Here is a 20,000-nt window from a genome sequence, read left to right as displayed (position 1 = left end):
CACATGTCATTCAATTCAGATTGTAGACCAAAAACCACAGAGCACTCACTAGTGAATCAGTTCCAGTCTTGAATGTGGTGAAGTCTTCTCGTATCCTCGGCAGAGAAATACTACAAAGTAAAATCTATTACATATTACAAACATCTTCACGGTCATGTGACCACAACACATGCTCCTTGTAGTCCTGTGTGAGTCATTCAGGTCTTGATTGTCCAAGTTCAGAAAGTACACGTGTCTTGTTAATATTCGATCAAGTGTTTTATTTATACTTAGCTTACACAACATTAAGTAGATTTGGTTTTCTGGGCTGCTCCTTCGGTTTTCTCACAATCGTCCTTACACCACCAGAGAAATCTTGTAGGAGATCCAGAGCCAGGAAGACTTTTCTTACATTGAACAAAAATATAAGCGCAACACTTTTGTTTTTGCTCCCATTTTTCATGATTTGAACTCAAAGATCTATTCCTCTCAAATATTGTTCACAAATCTGTCTAAATCTGTGTTAGTGAGCATTTCTTATTTGCCAAGATAATCCGTCCCACCTCACAGGTGTGGCATATCGAGATGCTGATTAAACTGCATCATTATTGCACAGAAATGTGCATTTTGGCTTTATTGGGGGTTTCAGGCGTTTATATTTTTGTTCAGAGTACTTGGATTATTATTATCAACTCGATGAAGCAATTCCTGAAGGGATTGCGTGTGAATGCTCCAATGCTGAAGTTGAACTGAAACGCTGACAGAATGTAGTATGGATGTAAGAATAGTTGGAATGTTTGAATGTTGAAGAGTTTGAATCTCCAGAAAAACCGGAATTTGGTTTGGAACTTGGGAAAGTGTTCATTTGAATGTCCAGGATGAGTGGAATGTGTTGTTTGAATAGGTTGAAAAATGTCCCATTCATTTTAATGGGAACTTCCTGGAATTTTGGGAAATGCGGGATTAAAAAAAATAAGAAAAGATTAGGAGCATGAATGTCCTGAATGAGATGATTTGGATGTGTTGGTATTGTTTAATTGGGTCAAGAAATGTTGAAGTAGTAACAGTTTTTCAATTGAGAAATTGTATTAGTATTTCTAGTTCCTAAACCAACTTGTGTTTTTGTCCTGACTAAGAAGAATGTTTTGCAAAGTTGTGTTGAAGTAACAAGAAGGTTGATGTCCAAGGTGGCCGCTCACATCGGCAGTGAGCACCATGAAGTCAACTTCAGTGCAGAAGAAGGCATCAGAGCAGTGGAGGAAGTCATCGTCAGCCTCGAGACCTACGACATCACCACCATACGCGCCTCCGTCGGTGAGTACTAACTCATGTTTTACTACTACACTCATGTTTTACTACTCACAATACTGATCATTTGTTGTCAAAATAACGTGATTAGAACAGCGATGAACACGCCTTTAGAGCAACACTAGCAAAGTAGACTATAGTATAGTCAAATATAATATAGTCTAGCATAGTAAAATATAGTATAGTATGGGAAAGTATACTATAGTATAGCCAAATATAATATAGTATAGCATAGTAAATATAGTATAGTATGGGGAAGTATACTATAGTATAGCCAAATATAATATAGTCTAGCATAGTAAAATATAGTATAGTATGGGGAAGTATACTATAGTATAGTCAAATATAATATAGTCTAGCATAGTAAAATATAGTATAGTATGGGAAAGTATACTATAGGATAGCCAAATATAATATAGTATAGCATAGTAAAATATAGTATAGTGAAATATAGGCTAGCAAAGTATACTATAGTATAGTCAAATATAGGTGAGCAAAGTATACTATAGTATAGTCAAATATAGGCGAGCAAAGTATACAATAGTATAGTCAAATATAGGCGAGCAAAGTATACAATAGTATAGTCAAATATAGGCGAGCAAAGTATACTATAGTATAGTCAAATATAGGCAAGCAAAGTATACAATAGTATAGTCAAATATAGGCGAGCAAAGTATACAATAGTATAGTCAAATATAGGCGAGCAAAATATACTATAGTATAGTCAAATATAGGCGAGCAAAGTATACTATAGTATAGTCAAATATAGGCCAGCAAAGTATACTATAGTATAGTCAAATATAGGCGAGCAAAGTATACTATAGTATAGTCAAATATAGGCGAGCAAAGTATACTATAGTATAGTCAAATATAGGCTAGCAAAGTATACTATAGTATAGTCAAATATAGGCGAGAAAAGTATACTATAGTATAGTCAAATATAGGCGAGCAAAGTATACTATAGTATAGTCAAATATAGGCGAGCAAAGTATACTATAGTATAGTCAAATATAGGCGAGCAAAGTATACTATACTATAGTCAAATATAGGCGAGCAAAGTATACTATAGTATAGTCAAATATAGGCGAGCAAAGTATACTGTAGTATAGTCAAATATAGGCGAGCAAATTATACTATAGTATAGTCAAATATAGGCGAGCAAAGTATACTATAGTATAGTCAAATATAGGCGAGCAAAGTATACTATAGTATAGTCAAATATAGGCGAGCAAAGTATACTATAGTATAGTCAAATATAGGCGAGCAAAGTATACTATAGTATATTCAAATACAGGCGAGCAAAGTATACTATAGTATAGTCAAATATAGGCGAGCAAAGTATACTATAGGGAGAATTTATGATTTCTTGGCCATTCTTCAGAGAATATGAATGATAACACAAAAACCTTTCTTCCACTCATGCTTAATGGTTGTGTGAAGCTATGTATTGGCAAACAACTGTGATTACTCTTTTTAAATCAAAATGACAAAAGAAAGTACCCAAATGACCCTGATCAAAAGTTTACATATACGAATATAGGCTAGCAAAGTATACTATAGTATAGTCAAATATAGGCTAGCAAAGTATACTATAGTATAGTCAAATATAGGCTAGCAAAGTATACTATAGTATAGTCAAATATAGGCTAGCAAAGTATACTATAGTATAGTCAAATATAATATAGTATAGCGTAGTAAAATATAGTATAGTATGGGAAAGTATACTATAGTATAGCCAAATATAATATAGTATAGCATAGTCCAATATAGGCTAGCAAAGTATACTATAGTATAGTCAAATATAGGCGAGCAAAGTATACTATAGTATAGTCAAATATAATATAGTATAGCATAGTATACTATAGTATAGCCAAATATAATATAGTATAGCATAGTAAAATATAGTATAGTATGGGAAAGTATACTATAGTATAGCCAAATATAATACAATACAGTATAGCATAGTAAAATATAGTATAGTCAAATATAGGCTAGCAAAGTATACTATAGTATAGTCAAATATAGGCTAACAAAATATACTACAGTATAGTCAAATATAGGCGAGCAAAGTATACTATAGCATAGTGAAATATAGGCTGGCAAAGTATACTATAGTATAGTCAAATATAGGCTAGCAAAGTATACTATCGTATAGTCAAATATAGGCGAGCAAAGTATACTATAGTATAGTAAAATATAGGCGAGCAAAGTATACTATAGTATAGTCAAATATAGGCGATCAAAGTATACTATAGTATAGTAAAATATAGGCTAGCAAAGTGTACTATAGTATAGTAAAATATAGGGTAGCAAAGTGTACTATAGTATAGTCAAATATAGGCGAGCAAAGTATACTATACTATAGTATAGTCAAATATAGGCTGCAAAGTATACTATAGTATAGTCAAATATAGGCTAGCAAAGTATACTATCGTATAGTCAAATATAGGCGAGCAAAGTATACTATAGTATAGTAAAATATAGGCGAGCAAAGTATACTATAGTATAGTCAAATATAGGCGATCAAAGTATACTATAGTATAGTAAAATATAGGCTAGCAAAGTGTACTATAGTATAGTAAAATATAGGGTAGCAAAGTGTACTATAGTATAGTCAAATATAGGCGAGCAAAGTATACTATACTATAGTATAGTCAAATATAGGCTGCAAAGTATACTATAGTATAGTCAAATATAGTCCAGCAAAGTATACTATAGTATAGTCAAATATAGGCGAGCAAAGTATACTATCGTATAGTCAAATGTAATATAGTATAACATAGTAAAATATAGTATAGTATGGGAAAGTATACTATAGTATAGCCAAATATAATATAGTATAGCATAGTAAAATATAGTATAGTCAATATAGTATAGTCAAATATAGTCCAGCAAAGTATACTATAGTATAGTCAAATATAGGCGAGCAAAGTATACAATAGTATAGTCAAATATAGGCTAGCAAAGTATACTATAGTATAGTCAAATATAGGTTAGCAAAGTATACTATAATATAGTCAAATATAGGCTAGCAAAGTATACTATAGTATAGTCAAATATAGGCTAGCAAAGTATACTATAGTATAGTCAAATATAGCCTAGCAAAGTATACTACAGTATAGTCAAAGGCTAGCAAAGTATACTATAGTATAGTCAAATATAGGCTAGCAAAGTATACTATAGTATAGTCAAATATAGGCCAGCAAAGTATACTATAGTATAGTCAAATATAGGCGAGCAAAGTATACTATAGTATAGTCAAAGATAGGCGAGCAAAGTATACTATAGTATAGTCAAATATAGGCTAGCAAAGTATACTATAGTCAAATATAGGCTAGCAAAGTATACTATTGTATAGTCAAATATAGGCTAGCAAAGTATACTATAGTATAGTCAAATATAGGCGAGCAAAGTATACTATAGTATAGTCAAATACAGGCCAGCAAAGTATACTATAGTATAGTCAAATATAGGCTAGCAAAATATACTATAGTATAGTCAAATATAGGCTAGCAGAGTATACTATAGTATAGTCAAATATAGGGTAGCAAAGTATACTATAGTATAGTCAAATATAGTCTGGCAAAGTATACTATAGTATAGTCAAATATAGGCGAGCAAAGTATACTATAGTATAGTCAAATATAATATAGTAAAATATAGTATAGTATGGGAAAGTATACTATAGTATAGTCAAATATAGGCTAACAAAGTATACTATAGTATAGTCAAATATAGGACAGCAGCAAGTATACTATAGTATAGTCAAATATAGGCAAGCAAAGTATACTATAGTATAGTCAAATATAGGCGAGCAAAGTATACTATAGTATAGTCAAATATAATATAGTAAAATATAGTATAGTATGGGAAAGTATACTATAGTATAGCCAAATATTATATAGTATAAAATAGTAAAATATAGTATAGTCGATATAGTATAGTATAGTCAAATATAGTCCAGCAAAGTATACTATAGTATAGTCAAATATAGGCGAGAAAAGTATACTATAGTATAGTCAAATATAGGCCAGCAAAGTATACTATAGTATAGTCAAATATAGGCCAGCAAAGTATACTATAGTATAGTCAAATATAGGCTAGCAAAGTATACTATAATATAGTCAAATATAGGCTAGCAAAGTATACTATAGTATAGTCAAATATAGGGCAGCAAAGTATACTATAGTATAGTCAAATATAGGCTAGCAAAATATACTATAGTATAGTCAAATATAGGCTAGCAAAGTATACTATAGTATAGTGAAATATAGGCCAGCAAGTATACAATAGTATAGTCAAATATAGGCTAGCAAAGTATACTATAGTATAGTCAAATATAGGCTAACAAAGTATACTATAGTATAGTCAAATATAGGACAGCAGCAAGTATACTATAGTATAGTCAAATATAGGCAAGCAAAGTATACTATAGTATAGTCAAATATAGGCTAGCGAAGTATACTATAGTATAGTCAAATGTAGGCCAGCAAGTATACATTAGTATAGTTAAATATAGGCTAGCAAAGTATACTATAGTATAGTCAAATATAGGCTAGCAAAGTATACTATAGTATAGTCAAATATAGGCCAGCAAGTATACTATAGTATAGTCAAATATAGGCCAGCAAGTATACTATAGTATAGTCAAATATAGGCTAGCAAAGTATACTATAGTATAGTCAAATATAGGCTAGCAAAGTATACTATAGTATAGTCAAATACAGGCTAGCAAAGTATACTATAGTATAGTCAAATATAGTCCAGCAAAGTATACTATAGTATAGTCAAATATAGGCGAGCAAAGTATACTATAGTATAGTCAAATATAATATAGTATAACATAGTAAAATATAGTGTAGTATGGGAAAGTATACTATAGTATAGCTGAATATAATATAGTATAGCATAGTAAAATATAGTATAGTCCAATATAGTATAGTATAGCCAAATATAGTCCAGCAAAGTATACTATAGTATAGTCAAATATAGACGAGCAAAGTATACTATAGTATAGTCAAATATAGGCGAGCAAAGTATACTATACTATAGTATAGTCAAATATAGGCTAGCAAAGTATACTATAGTATAGGCAAATATAGGCCAGCAAAGTATACTATAGTATAGTCAAATATAGGCCAGCAAAGTATACTATAGTATAGTCAAATATAGGCTAGCAAAGTATACTACAGTATAGTCAAATATAGGCCAGCAAAGTATACTATAGTATAGTCAAATATAGGCTAGCAAAGTATACTATAGTATAGTCAAATATAGGCTAGCAAAGTATACTATAGTATAGTCAAATATAGGCTAGCAAAGTATACTATAGTATAGTCAAATATAGGCTAGCAAAGTATACTATAGCATAGTCAAATATAGGGTAGCAAAGTATACTATAGTATAGTCAAATATAGGCGAGCAAAGTACACTATAGTATAGTCAAATATAGGCTGGCAAAGTATACTATAGTATAGTCAAATATAGGCCAGCAAGTATACAACAGTATAGTCAAATATAGGCTAGCAAAGTATACTATAGTATAGTCAAATATAGGCAAGCAAAGTATACTATAGTATAGTCAAATATAGGCTGGCAAAGTATACTATAGTATAGTCAAATATAGGCCAGCAAGTATACAACAGAATAGTTAAATATAGGCTAGCAAAGTATACTATAGTATAGTCAAATATAGGCTAGCAAAGTATACTATAGTATAGTCAAATATAGGCAAGCAAAGTATACTATAGTATAGTCAAATATAGGCCGGCAAAGTATACTATAGTATAGTCAAATATAGGCCAGCAAGTATACTATAGTATAGTCAAATATAGGCTAGCAAAGTATACTATAGTATAGTCAAATATAGGCTAGCAAAGTATACTATAGTATAGTCAAATATAGGCCTAGTGTAGTGTGGTATAATATAGTATAGTATGGTGTAGTGTGGTATAGTATAGCGTAGTGTAGTATACTGTAGTCTAGTGTAGTGTGGTATAATATAGTATAGTGTAGTATACTGTGGTATAGTATAGTGTAGTGTAGTATGGTGTAATGTAGTGTAGTATACTGTAGTCTAGTGTAGTGTGGTATAATATAGTATAGTGTAGTATACTGTATACTATACTACACTAAAGTTAAGTTTTTAACTTTAGTGTAGTATGGTGTAATGTAGTGTAGTATACTGTAGTCTAGTGTAGTGTGGTATAATATAGTATAGTGTAGTGTAATATACTGTAGTCTAGTGTAGTGTGGTATAATATAGTATAGTGTAGTATAGTGTGGTATAATATAGTATAGTGTAGTGTAATATACTGTAGTGTAGTGTGGTATAGTATAGTGTTGTGTAGTGTGGTATAGTATAGTGTAGTGTAATATACTGTAGTCTAGTGTAGTGTGGTATAATATAGTATAGTGTAGTGTAATATACTGTAGTCTAGTGTAGTGTGGTATAATATAGTGTAGTCTAGTGTAGTGTGGTATAATATAGTATAGTGTAGTGTAATATACTGTAGTCTAGTGTAGTGTGGTATAATATAGTATAGTGTAGTGTAATATACTGTAGTCTAGTGTAGTGTGGTATAATATAGTATAGTGTAGTGTAATATACTGTAGTCTAGTGTAGTGTGGTATAATATAGTATAGTGTAGTGTAATATACTGTAGTCTAGTGTAGTGTGGTATAATATAGTATAGTGTAGTGTAATATACTGTAGTCTAGTGTAGTGTGGTATAATATAGTATAGTGTAGTGTGGTATAATATAGTATAGTGTAGTGTAATATACTGTAGTCTAGTGTAGTGTGGTATAATATAGTATAGTGTAGTGTAGTGTGGTATAATATAGTATAGTGTAGTGTAATATACTGTAGTCTAGTGTAGTGTGGTATAATATAGTATAGTGTAGTGTAATATACTGTAGTCTAGTGTAGTGTGGTATAATATAGTATAGTGTAGTGTGGTATAATATAGTATAGTGTAGTGTAATATACTGTAGTCTAGTGTAGTGTGGTATAATATAGTATAGTGTAGTGTGGTATAATATAGTATAGTGTAGTGTAATATACTGTAGTCTAGTGTAGTGTGGTATAATATAGTATAGTGTAGTGTAGTGTGGTATAATATAGTATAGTGTAGTGTAATATACTGTAGTCTAGTGTAGTGTGGTATAATATAGTATAGTGTAGTGTAATATACTGTAGTCTAGTGTAGTGTGGTATAGTATAGTGTAGTGTGGTATAATATAGTATAGTGTAGTGTAATATACTGTAGTCTAGTGTATTGTGGTATAATATAGTATAGTGTAGTCTAGTGTAGTGTGGTATAATATAGTATAGTGTAGTGTAATAAACTAGTCTAGTGTAGTGTGGTATAATATAGTATAGTGTAGTGTAGTCTAGTGTGGTATAATATAGTGTAGTATGGTGTATTGTAGTCTAGTATACTGTAGTCTAGTGTAGTGTGGTATAATATAGTGTAGTATGGTGTATTGTAGTGTAGTATACTGTAGTCTAGTGTAGTGTGGTATAATATAGTGTAGTCTAGTGTAGTGTGGTATAATATAGTGTAGTGTGGTGTATTGTAGTGTAGTATACTGTAGTCTAGTGTAGTGTAGTATAGTATATTGTAGTCTAGTATAGTGTAGTGTAGTCTAGTATAGTGTAGTATACTGTAGTCTAGTGTAGTATAGTTTAGTGTAGTATGTGTAATGTAGTGTGGTATAGTGTAGTCTAGTATAGTGTAGTCTAGTGAAGTGTAGTATGGTGTAATGTAGGTAAGTGTGGTATAATATAGTATAGTGTAGTGTAATGTAGTGTAGTATACTGTAGTATAGTGTAGTGTAGTCTAGTATAGTGTAGTGTTGTATGGTGTAGTGTAGAATAGTATAGTGTAATGTAGTGTAGTATACTGCAGTCTAGTATGGTGTAGTGTAGCGCAGTATGGCTCAGTGTAGTGTAGTATGGTGTAGTGTAGTATGGTGTAGTGTAGTATGGTGTAATGTAGTGTAGCATAGTGTAGTGTGGTGTAGTGTAGCCTAGTGTAGTGTAGTATGGTGTAGTGCAGTGTAGTATAGTGTAGCATGGTGCAGTGTAGTATGGTGTAGTGTAGTACAGTGCAGTGTAGTATGGTGTAGTGTAGTCTAGTATAGTGTAGTGCAGTATAGTGTAGTACAGTGCAGTGTAGCATAGTGTAGTATGGTGTAATGTAGTATAGTATGGTGTAGTGTAGTATAGTGTAGTATAGTATAGTATGGCGTAGTATGGTGTAGTGTAGTATGGTGTAGTGTAGTCTGGTATGTAGTGTAGTATGGTGTAGTGTAGTATGGTATAGTGTACTGTAGTATAGTATAGTGCAGTATGGCGCAGTGTAGTCTAGCAGTATAGTGTAGTATAGTGTAGTAGTGTAGTATAGTATAGTGTAGTATGGCGTAGTGTAGTCTGGTATAGTGTAGTGTAGTACGGTGTAGTGTAGTCTAGTATAGTGTAGTGCAGCATAGTGTAGTATAGTATAGTGTAGTATGGTGTAGTGTAGTCTAGTATAATGTAGTGTAGTATAGTATAGTGTAGTATAGTATAGTGTAGTGTAGTATGGTGTAATGTAGTATAGTATGGTGTAATGAGGTATATTTGCTGTTCCTGCAGGCATGTATTTGATTAGCAAGTACATCAGAGAGCAGACGGACAGTGTTGTCATCTTCTCAGGAGAAGGTTCAGATGAACTCACTCAAGGTTACATGTACTTTCACAAGGTCAGTTGTACTTCAATACTACTACTTCTTGTATTATACACACACACACACACATTACTACTACTACTTGTATTATACACACACACATTACTACTACTTCTTGCATTATACACACACACACACATTACTACTACTTCTTGCATTATACACACACACACACACACACACATTACTACTACTTCTTGCATTATACACACACACACATTACTACTACTTCTTGTATTATACACACACACACACACATTACTACTACTTCTTGTATTATACACACACACACACATTACTACTACTTCTTGCATTACACACACACACACACACATTACTACTACTTCTTGCATTATACACACACACACACATTACTACTACTTCTTGCATTACACACACACACACATTACTACTACTTCTTGCATTATACACACACACATTACTACTACTTCTTGTATTATACACACACACACACATTACTACTACTTCTTGCATTATACACACACACATTACTACTACTTCTTGCATTATACACACACACACACACACACACACATTACTACTATTTATTCTTCTTGCATTATACACACACGCACACACACACACACACACACACACACACACACACAGAGTTCTCTACATGAGTCTACATTTTGAGGCTTTTTGTTCATCAGTCAAAAGTTAGAAGATACATTGATTAGATCAGTACACAGCAGTACAGTACTGTACACACCAGTATTAGTACAGTACTATACACAGCAGTATTACTACAGTATTAGTACAGTACTGTACACACCAGTATTAGTACAGTATTAGTAAAGTACCTGTACAGTACAGACACAGTATTAGTACAGCACAGTATTAGAACTGTACAGTATAACTACAGTACAGTATTAGTACGTACACTATTAGTACAGTACACTAATTGTATAGTACAGTACAGTATTAGTACAGTACCATTAAAAATGCAATATTCTTAATCATAAACATGACATTTATTGCCATGATATTCAAACATGTAGAGTACATACATACAGTACACACATGATCATAGAAAGTACACACATACAGTACACACATGATCATATTCAAACATGTAGAGTACACACATAATCCTATAAAGTACACTTACATAATGATATGAAATATGATGTCCTTGTCCAGGCTCCAAGTGCGGAGGCAGGATCAGAAGAAAGTGTTAGACTGCTGAAAGAACTTTACTTGTTTGATAACCTGAGAGCTGATCGCACCACTGCTGCACACGGGTACGTATGCACACCTGTAATGTCATTTATTATGACATACCTGTAATGTGATGGACTTATTATGACACACCTGTAATATGATGGACACATTATGACACACCTGTAATATGATGGACACATTATGACACACCTGTAATATGATGGACACACCTGTAATATGTTGGACTTATTATGACACACCTGTATTATGATGGACACACCTGTAATATGATGGACACACCTGTAACATGATGGACTTTATGACACACCTGTAATATGATGGACTTATTATAACACACCTGTATTATGATGGACACACCTGTAATATGTTGGACTTATTATGACACACCTGTATTATGATGGACACACCTGTAATATGTTGGACTTATTATGACACACCTGTATTATGATGGACACACCTGTAATATGTTGGACTTATTATGACACACCTGTATTATGATGGACACACCTGTAATATGTTGGACTTATTATGACACACCTGTATTATGATGGACACACCTGTAATATGTTGGACTTATTATGACACACCTGTATTATGATGGACACACCTGTAATATGATGACTTATGAGACACCTATAATATGATTGACTAATGAGACACCTGTAATATGATGGACTTATAACACACCTGTAATATGATGGACTTATGACACACCTATAATATGATGGATTTATAACACACCTGTAATATTATTGACTAATGAGACACCTGTAATATGATGGATTTATAACACACCTGTAATATGATTGACTTATGACACACCTGTAATATGATGGATTTATAACACACCTGTAATATGATTGACTTATGACACACCTATAATATGATGGATTTATAACACACCTGTAATATGATTGACTAATGAGACACCTGTAATATGATGGACTTATAACACACCTGTAATATGATTGACTTATGACACACCTATAATATGATGGATTTATAACACACCTGTAATATGATTGACTTATGACACACCTATAATATGATGGACTTATTACGACACACCTGTAATATGATGGACTTATTATGACACACCTGTAATATGATGGATTTATAACACACCTGTAATATGATTGACTTATGACACACCTATAATATGATGGACTTATTACGACACACCTGTAATATGATGGACTTATTATGACACACCTGTAATATGATGGATTTATAACACACCTGTAATATTATTGACTAATGAGACACCTGTAATATGATGGATTTATAACACACCTGTAATATGATTGACTTATGACATACCTGTAATATGATGGACTTATAACACACCTGTAATATGATTGACTTATGACACACCTATAATATGATGGATTTATAACACACCTGTAATATTATTGACTAATGAGACACCTGTAATATGATGGATTTATAACACACCTGTAATATGATTGACTTATGACACACCTATAATATGATGGACTTATAACACACCTGTAATATGATTGACTTATGACACACCTATAATATGATGGATTTATAACACACCTGTAATATTATTGACTAATGAGACACCTGTAATATGATGGATTTATAACACACCTGTAATATGATTGACTTATGACACACCTGTAATATGATGGACTTATAACACACCTGTAATATGATTGACTTATGACACACCTATAATATGATGGATTTATAACACACCTGTAATATTATTGACTAATGAGACACCTGTAATATGATGGATTTATAACACACCTGTAATATGATTGACTTATGACACACCTATAATATGATGGACTTATAACACACCTGTAATATGATTGACTTATGACACACCTATAATATGATGGATTTATAACACACATGTAATATGATTGACTTATGACACACCTATAATATGATGGATTTATAACACACATGTAATATGATTGACTTATGACACACCTATAATATGATGGACTTATTACGACACACCTGTAATATGATGGACTTATTATGACACACCTGTAATATGATGGACTTTATGACACACCTGTAATATGATGGACTTATTATAACACACCTGTATTATGATGGACACACCTGTAATATGTTGGACTTATTATGACACACCTGTATTATGATGGACACACCTGTAATATGTTGGACTTATTATGACACACCTGTATTATGATGGACACACCTGTAATATGATGACTTATGAGACACCTATAATATAATTGACTAATGAGACACCTGTAATATGATGGACTTATAACACACCTGTAATATGATGGACTTATAACACACCTGTAATATGATTGACTTATGACACACCTATAATATGATGGATTTATAACACACCTGTAATATTATTGACTAATGAGACACCTGTAATATGATGGACTTATAACACACCTGTAATATGATTGACTTATGACACACCTATAATATGATGGATTTATAACACACCTGTAATATGATTGACTTATGACACACCTATAATATGATGGACTTATTACGACACACCTGTAATATGATTGACTTATGACACACCTATAATATGATGGACTTATTATGACACACCTGTAATATGATGGATTTATAACACACCTGTAATATGATTGACTTATGACACACCTATAATATGATGGATTTATAACACACCTGTAATATGATTGACTAATGAGACACCTGTAATATGATGGACTTATAACACACCTGTAATATGATTGACTTATGACACACCTATAATATGATGGATTTATAACACACCTGTAATATGATGGACTTATAACACACCTGTAATATGATTGACTTATGACACACCTATAATATGATGGATTTATAACACACCTGTAATATGATGGACTTATGAGACACCTGTAATATGATGGACTTATAACACACCTGTAATATGATTGACTTATGACACACCTATAATATGATGGATTTATAACACACCTGTAATATGATGGACTTATGAGACACCTGTAATATGATGGACTTATAACACACCTGTAATATGATTGACTTATGACACACCTATAATATGATGGATTTATAACACACCTGTAATATGATTGACTTATGACACACCTATAATATGATGGATTTATAACACACCTGTAATATGATGGACTTATGACACACCTATAATATGATGGATTTATAACACACCTGTAATATGATTGACTTATGACACACCTATAATATGATGGATTTATAACACACCTATAATATGATGGATTTATAACACACCTGTAATATGATTGACTTATGACACACCTGTAATATGATGGATTTATAACACACCTGTAATATGATTGACTTATGACACACCTATAATATGATGGACTTATAACACACCTGTAATATGATTGACTTATGACACACCTGTAATATGATGGATTTATAACACACCTGTAATATGATTGACTTATGACACACCTATAATATGATGGACTTATAACACACCTGTAATATGATTGACTTATGACACACCTATAATATGATGGACTTATGACACACCTGTAATATGATGGATTTATAACACACCTGTAATATGATTGACTTATGACACACCTGTAATATGATGGATTTATAACACACCTGTAATGATTGACTTATGACACACCTATAATATGATGGACTTATAACACACCTGTAATATGATTGACTTATGACACACCTATAATATGATGGACTTATTACGACACACCTGTAATATGATGGACTTATTATGACACACCTGTAATATGATGGATTTATAACACACCTGTAATATGATTGACTTATGACACACCTATAATATGATGGATTTATAACACACCTGTAATATGATTGACTAATGAGACACCTGTAATATGATGGACTTATAACACACCTGTAATATGATTGACTTATGACACACCTATAATATGATGGATTTATAACACACCTGTAATATGATGGACTTATAACACACCTGTAATATGATTGACTTATGACACACCTATAATATGATGGATTTATAACACACCTGTAATATGATGGACTTATGAGACACCTGTAATATGATGGACTTATAACACACCTGTAATATGATTGACTTATGACACACCTATAATATGATGGATTTATAACACACCTGTAATATGATTGACTTATGACACACCTATAATATGATGGATTTATAACACACCTGTAATATGATTGACTTATGACACACCTATAATATGATGGACTTATGACACACCTATAATATGATGGACTTATAACACACCTGTAATATGATTGATTTATAACACACCTGTAATATGATTGACTTATGACACACCTATAATATGATGGATTTATAACACACCTGTAATATGATTGACTTATGACACACCTATAATATGATGGATTTATAACACACCTGTAATATGATTGACTTATGACACACCTATAATATGATGGACTTATAACACACCTGTAATATGATTGACTTATGACACACCTGTAATATGATGGATTTATAACACACCTGTAATATGATTGACTTATGACACACTTATAATATGATGGACTTATAACACACCTGTAATATGATTGACTTATGACACACCTATAATATGATGGACTTATGACACACCTGTAATATGATGGACTTATGACACACCTATAATATGATGGATTTATAACACACCTGTAATATGATGGACTTATAACACACCTGTAATATGATTGACTTATGACACACCTGTAATATGATGGATTTATAACACACCTGTAATATGATTGACTTATGACACACCTATAATATGATGGACTTATAACACACCTGTAATATGATTGACTTATGACACACCTATAATATGATGGACTTATGACACACCTGTAATATGATGGACTTATGACACACCTATAATATGATGGATTTATAACACACCTGTAATATGATGGACTTATGACACACCTATAATATGATGGATTTATAACACACCTGTAATATGATTGACTTATGACACACCTATAATATGATGGATTTATAACACACCTGTAATATGATTGACTTATGACACACCTGTAATATGATGGACTTATCACGACACACCTGTAATATGATGGACTTATTACGACACACCTGTAATATGATGGACTTATTATGACACACCTGTAATATGATGGACTTATAACACACCTGTAATATGATGGACTTATGACACACCTATAATATGATGGATTTATAACACACCTGTAATATGATGGACTTATAACACACCTGTAATATGATGGACTTATGACACACCTGTAATATGATGGATTTATAACACACCTGTAATATGATTGACTTATGACACCTATAATATGATGGATTTATAACACACCTGTAATATGATTGACTTATGACACACCTGTAATATGATGGACTTATTACGACACACCTGTAATATGATGGACTTATTACGACACACCTGTAATATGATGGACTTATTACGACACACCTGTAATATGATGGACTTATTATGACACACCTGTAATATGATGGACTTATTAGGACACACCTGTAATATGATGGACTTATTATGACACACCTGTAATATGATGGACTTATTATGACACACCTGTAATATGATGGACTTATTACGACACACCTGTAATATGATGGACTTATTATGACACACCTGTAATATGATTGATTATGACACACTTGTAATATGATGGACTTATTAGGACACACCTGTAATATGATTGATTAGGACACACCTGTAATATGATTATGACGTAGGTTGGAGCTCAGAGTGCCTTTCCTGGACCACAGACTGAGTGCTTACTTCCTGTCACTGCCACCTGAGATGAGGACTCCAAGGGTAGGCAGAATGGAACTCGTCATGAGATTGATGGTGTGTGATTGAATGGAAGGTATCGTAGTCCTCACACGTATCGTCTCTGTGAGCAGCACGGAGTGGAGAAGTTCCTTCTGAGGGACGCCTTCAAAGGTCAAAATCTGATCCCTGATGAGATTCTGTGGCGACGTAAAGAAGCCTTCAGTGATGGAGTCATGTCGGAGAAGAAGTCCTGGTACATCTTCCTGGAGGAGCACCTCGACTCTGTGGTAAGCACACCTACATCACGTTTCACAGTATCACAGTATGACGGAACTGTAATGTGACCATTGACCATCGTTCATAATAGAAAGATGAGCATACAGTATCGCAGTATCACTTTACTACAGTATCACATAACTATGAAGCGATAACTGCATCATGTGACCCACTTTCAAAATAGATAGATGAGCAAATAGTATCACATGACTACAGTATAGCAGTATCACAGAAGTATAAAGTGATATCTGCATCATATGACCAACTCTTGAAAGAGAACGACTAGCAATAGTAAGGCAGTATCATAATATGTGATCCCAGAACTGTAATGTGATAACTGTGTCATTTGGCCAACTTTCAAAATAGATAGATGAGCAAATAGTATTACAGTACCACAGTATAGCAGTATAACAGTATTACAATATCACAGTATCACAGCATAGCAATATTACCGTATCACAGAACTGGAAAGTGATAACTGCATAATTTGTGCAACGTTCATACTAGATAGATGAGTAAATATGTGTACAGTAAATAACGTGTGTGTGTGTGTAGTAGATAAAATGTGCGTATGTGTAAAGTAAATACAATGTGTGTGTGTGTGTGTAAAGTAAATACAATGTGTGTGTGTGTGTGTAAAGTAAATACAATGTGTGTGTGTAAAGTAAATACAATGGGTGTGTGTGTGTGTAAAGTAAATACAATGTGTGTGTGTAAAGTAAATACAATGGGTGTGTGTGTGTGTAAAGTAAATACAATGGGTGTGTGTGTGTGTGTAAAGTAAATACAATGTGTGTGTGTAAAGTAAATACAATGTGTGTGTGTGTACAATAAATAAAATGTGTGTAGAGTAAATACAATGTGTGTGTGTGTGTCAGGTGAGCGACGTGCAGCTGGCCAAGGCAAAGGAGATTTGCACCCACAACCGTCCTCACACCAAAGAAGCGTGCTTTTACCGACACGTGTTTGACACTCGCTTTCCTGGACGTGCTGATTGGCTGCCTCACTTCTGGATGCCTCGCTGGATTAAAGCTAACGACCCCTCAGCTCGCACACTCGCCATCTACAAGCTCAACTGTAACCACTGAGCAAGTACTACTTACTAGTACTACTTACTAGTACTATTTACTAGTACTACTTACTAGTACTACTAATGCTAGAACATCAATATGCTACATGATAGAACGTCAATATGATTGATCAGTGATTCTCAAACTGTGGTATGCTGGTTCCAAATAATCACTTTATGAAAGTACAGTGTTTTATTTTTCTAGGTTCCAGTGGTTCTCAAACTTTTTTTCAGGGTTAAATAGATATATATAATTCTAGATTTAGAATTATATATCTAGATCTAGATATATATATCTAGATCTAGAATTATATATCTAGATCTAGAATTATATATCTAGAACTATAAATCTAGGTGTATAATTGTAGATCTAGAAATATAGATCTACACTTATATATCTAGATCTAGAATTATATATCTAGATCTAGATATCTAAGTCTAGATCTATATTTCTAGATCTACAATTATATATCTAGAATTATAGTTCTAGATATATAATTCTAGATCTAGATCTATAATTCTAGATATATAATTGTAGATCTAGAAATGTAGGTCTAGAATTGTGTATCTAGATCTATAATTATATATCTAGATCTATAATTATATATCTAGATCTAGAAATATAGATCTAGAACTATATATCTAGATCTAGAATTATATATCTAGATCTATAATTATATATCTAGAACTATAAATCTAGGTGTATAATTGTAGATCTAGAATTATATATCTAGATCTAGAATTATATATCTAGATCTAGAATTATAGATCCACAATTCTAGAGCTAGATATATAATTCTAGATCTAGGAATATGATCTAGAATTATATATCTAGATCTAGGATTGTAGATCTATAATTCTAGATCTAGATATATAATTCTAGACCTATATACATAGTTCTAGATCTATATTTCTAGATCTAGATATATAATTATAGATCTAGATATAAAATTATAGATCTAGATATACAATTCTAGATCTACATTTCTAGATCTACAATTATATATCTATAATTATATAACTAGATCTAGAATTATAGATCTAGAATTCTAGATCTAGGATTCTAGACATATAATTCTAGATCTACAATTATAGATCTAGATTTCTAGTTATATAATTGTAGATCTAGAAATATAGATCTAGAATTATAGAACTAAAATTATATAACTAGATCTAGAATTGTAGATATATAATTCTAGATCTAGAATTCTAGATCTATAATTACAGATCTAGATCTAGAATTCTAGATACATAATTGTAGATCTAGAATTATACATCTACAATTGTATATCTAGAACTATATATCTAGATCTAGAATTATATATCTAGAATTCTAGATCTATATTTCTAGATCTACAATTATATATCTAGAAATCTAGATCTATAATTGTAGATATATAATTCTAGATCTAGATATATAATTCTAGATCTATAATTGTAGATCTAGAAATATAGATCTAGAATTATATATCTAGATCTAGAATTATATATCTACAATTATAGATCTAGATATATAAATCTAGATCTATATTTCTAGATCTACAATTATAGATCTAGAATTATATATCTAGATCTACAATTATATATCTAGAATTCTAGATCTAGATATATAATTCTAGATCTATATTTCTAGAT

General features: G+C 32.0%; 1 protein-coding gene across 3 annotated transcripts in view; it reads left to right on the top strand.

Annotated features, from left to right (window-relative positions):
- Positions 1-18,597, top strand: part of LOC133644545 (asparagine synthetase [glutamine-hydrolyzing]-like) — a 62,248-nt gene extending 43,651 nt beyond the window's left edge. For all 3 annotated transcript variants that reach the window (XM_062039095.1, XM_062039094.1, XM_062039093.1), the window contains 6 exons: positions 1,167-1,293; positions 9,928-10,034; positions 11,184-11,284; positions 16,981-17,062; positions 17,152-17,307; positions 18,175-18,597. In XM_062039095.1, coding sequence (XP_061895079.1) covers positions 1,167-1,293; positions 9,928-10,034; positions 11,184-11,284; positions 16,981-17,062; positions 17,152-17,307; positions 18,175-18,384 — 783 coding nt within the window. In that variant the 3' untranslated portion in view covers positions 18,385-18,597. The remainder of the gene's footprint in view (positions 1-1,166; positions 1,294-9,927; positions 10,035-11,183; positions 11,285-16,980; positions 17,063-17,151; positions 17,308-18,174) is intronic.
- Positions 18,598-20,000: the final 1,403 nt, after the last annotated feature.

The sequence above is a fragment of the Entelurus aequoreus genome, linkage group LG27, assembly GCF_033978785.1.
Source record: "Entelurus aequoreus isolate RoL-2023_Sb linkage group LG27, RoL_Eaeq_v1.1, whole genome shotgun sequence".
Classification (NCBI taxonomy): domain Eukaryota; kingdom Metazoa; phylum Chordata; class Actinopteri; order Syngnathiformes; family Syngnathidae; genus Entelurus; species Entelurus aequoreus.
The sequence above is the reverse complement of the archived record's forward strand: the minus strand, read 5'-3'. Positions and strand labels throughout refer to the sequence as shown.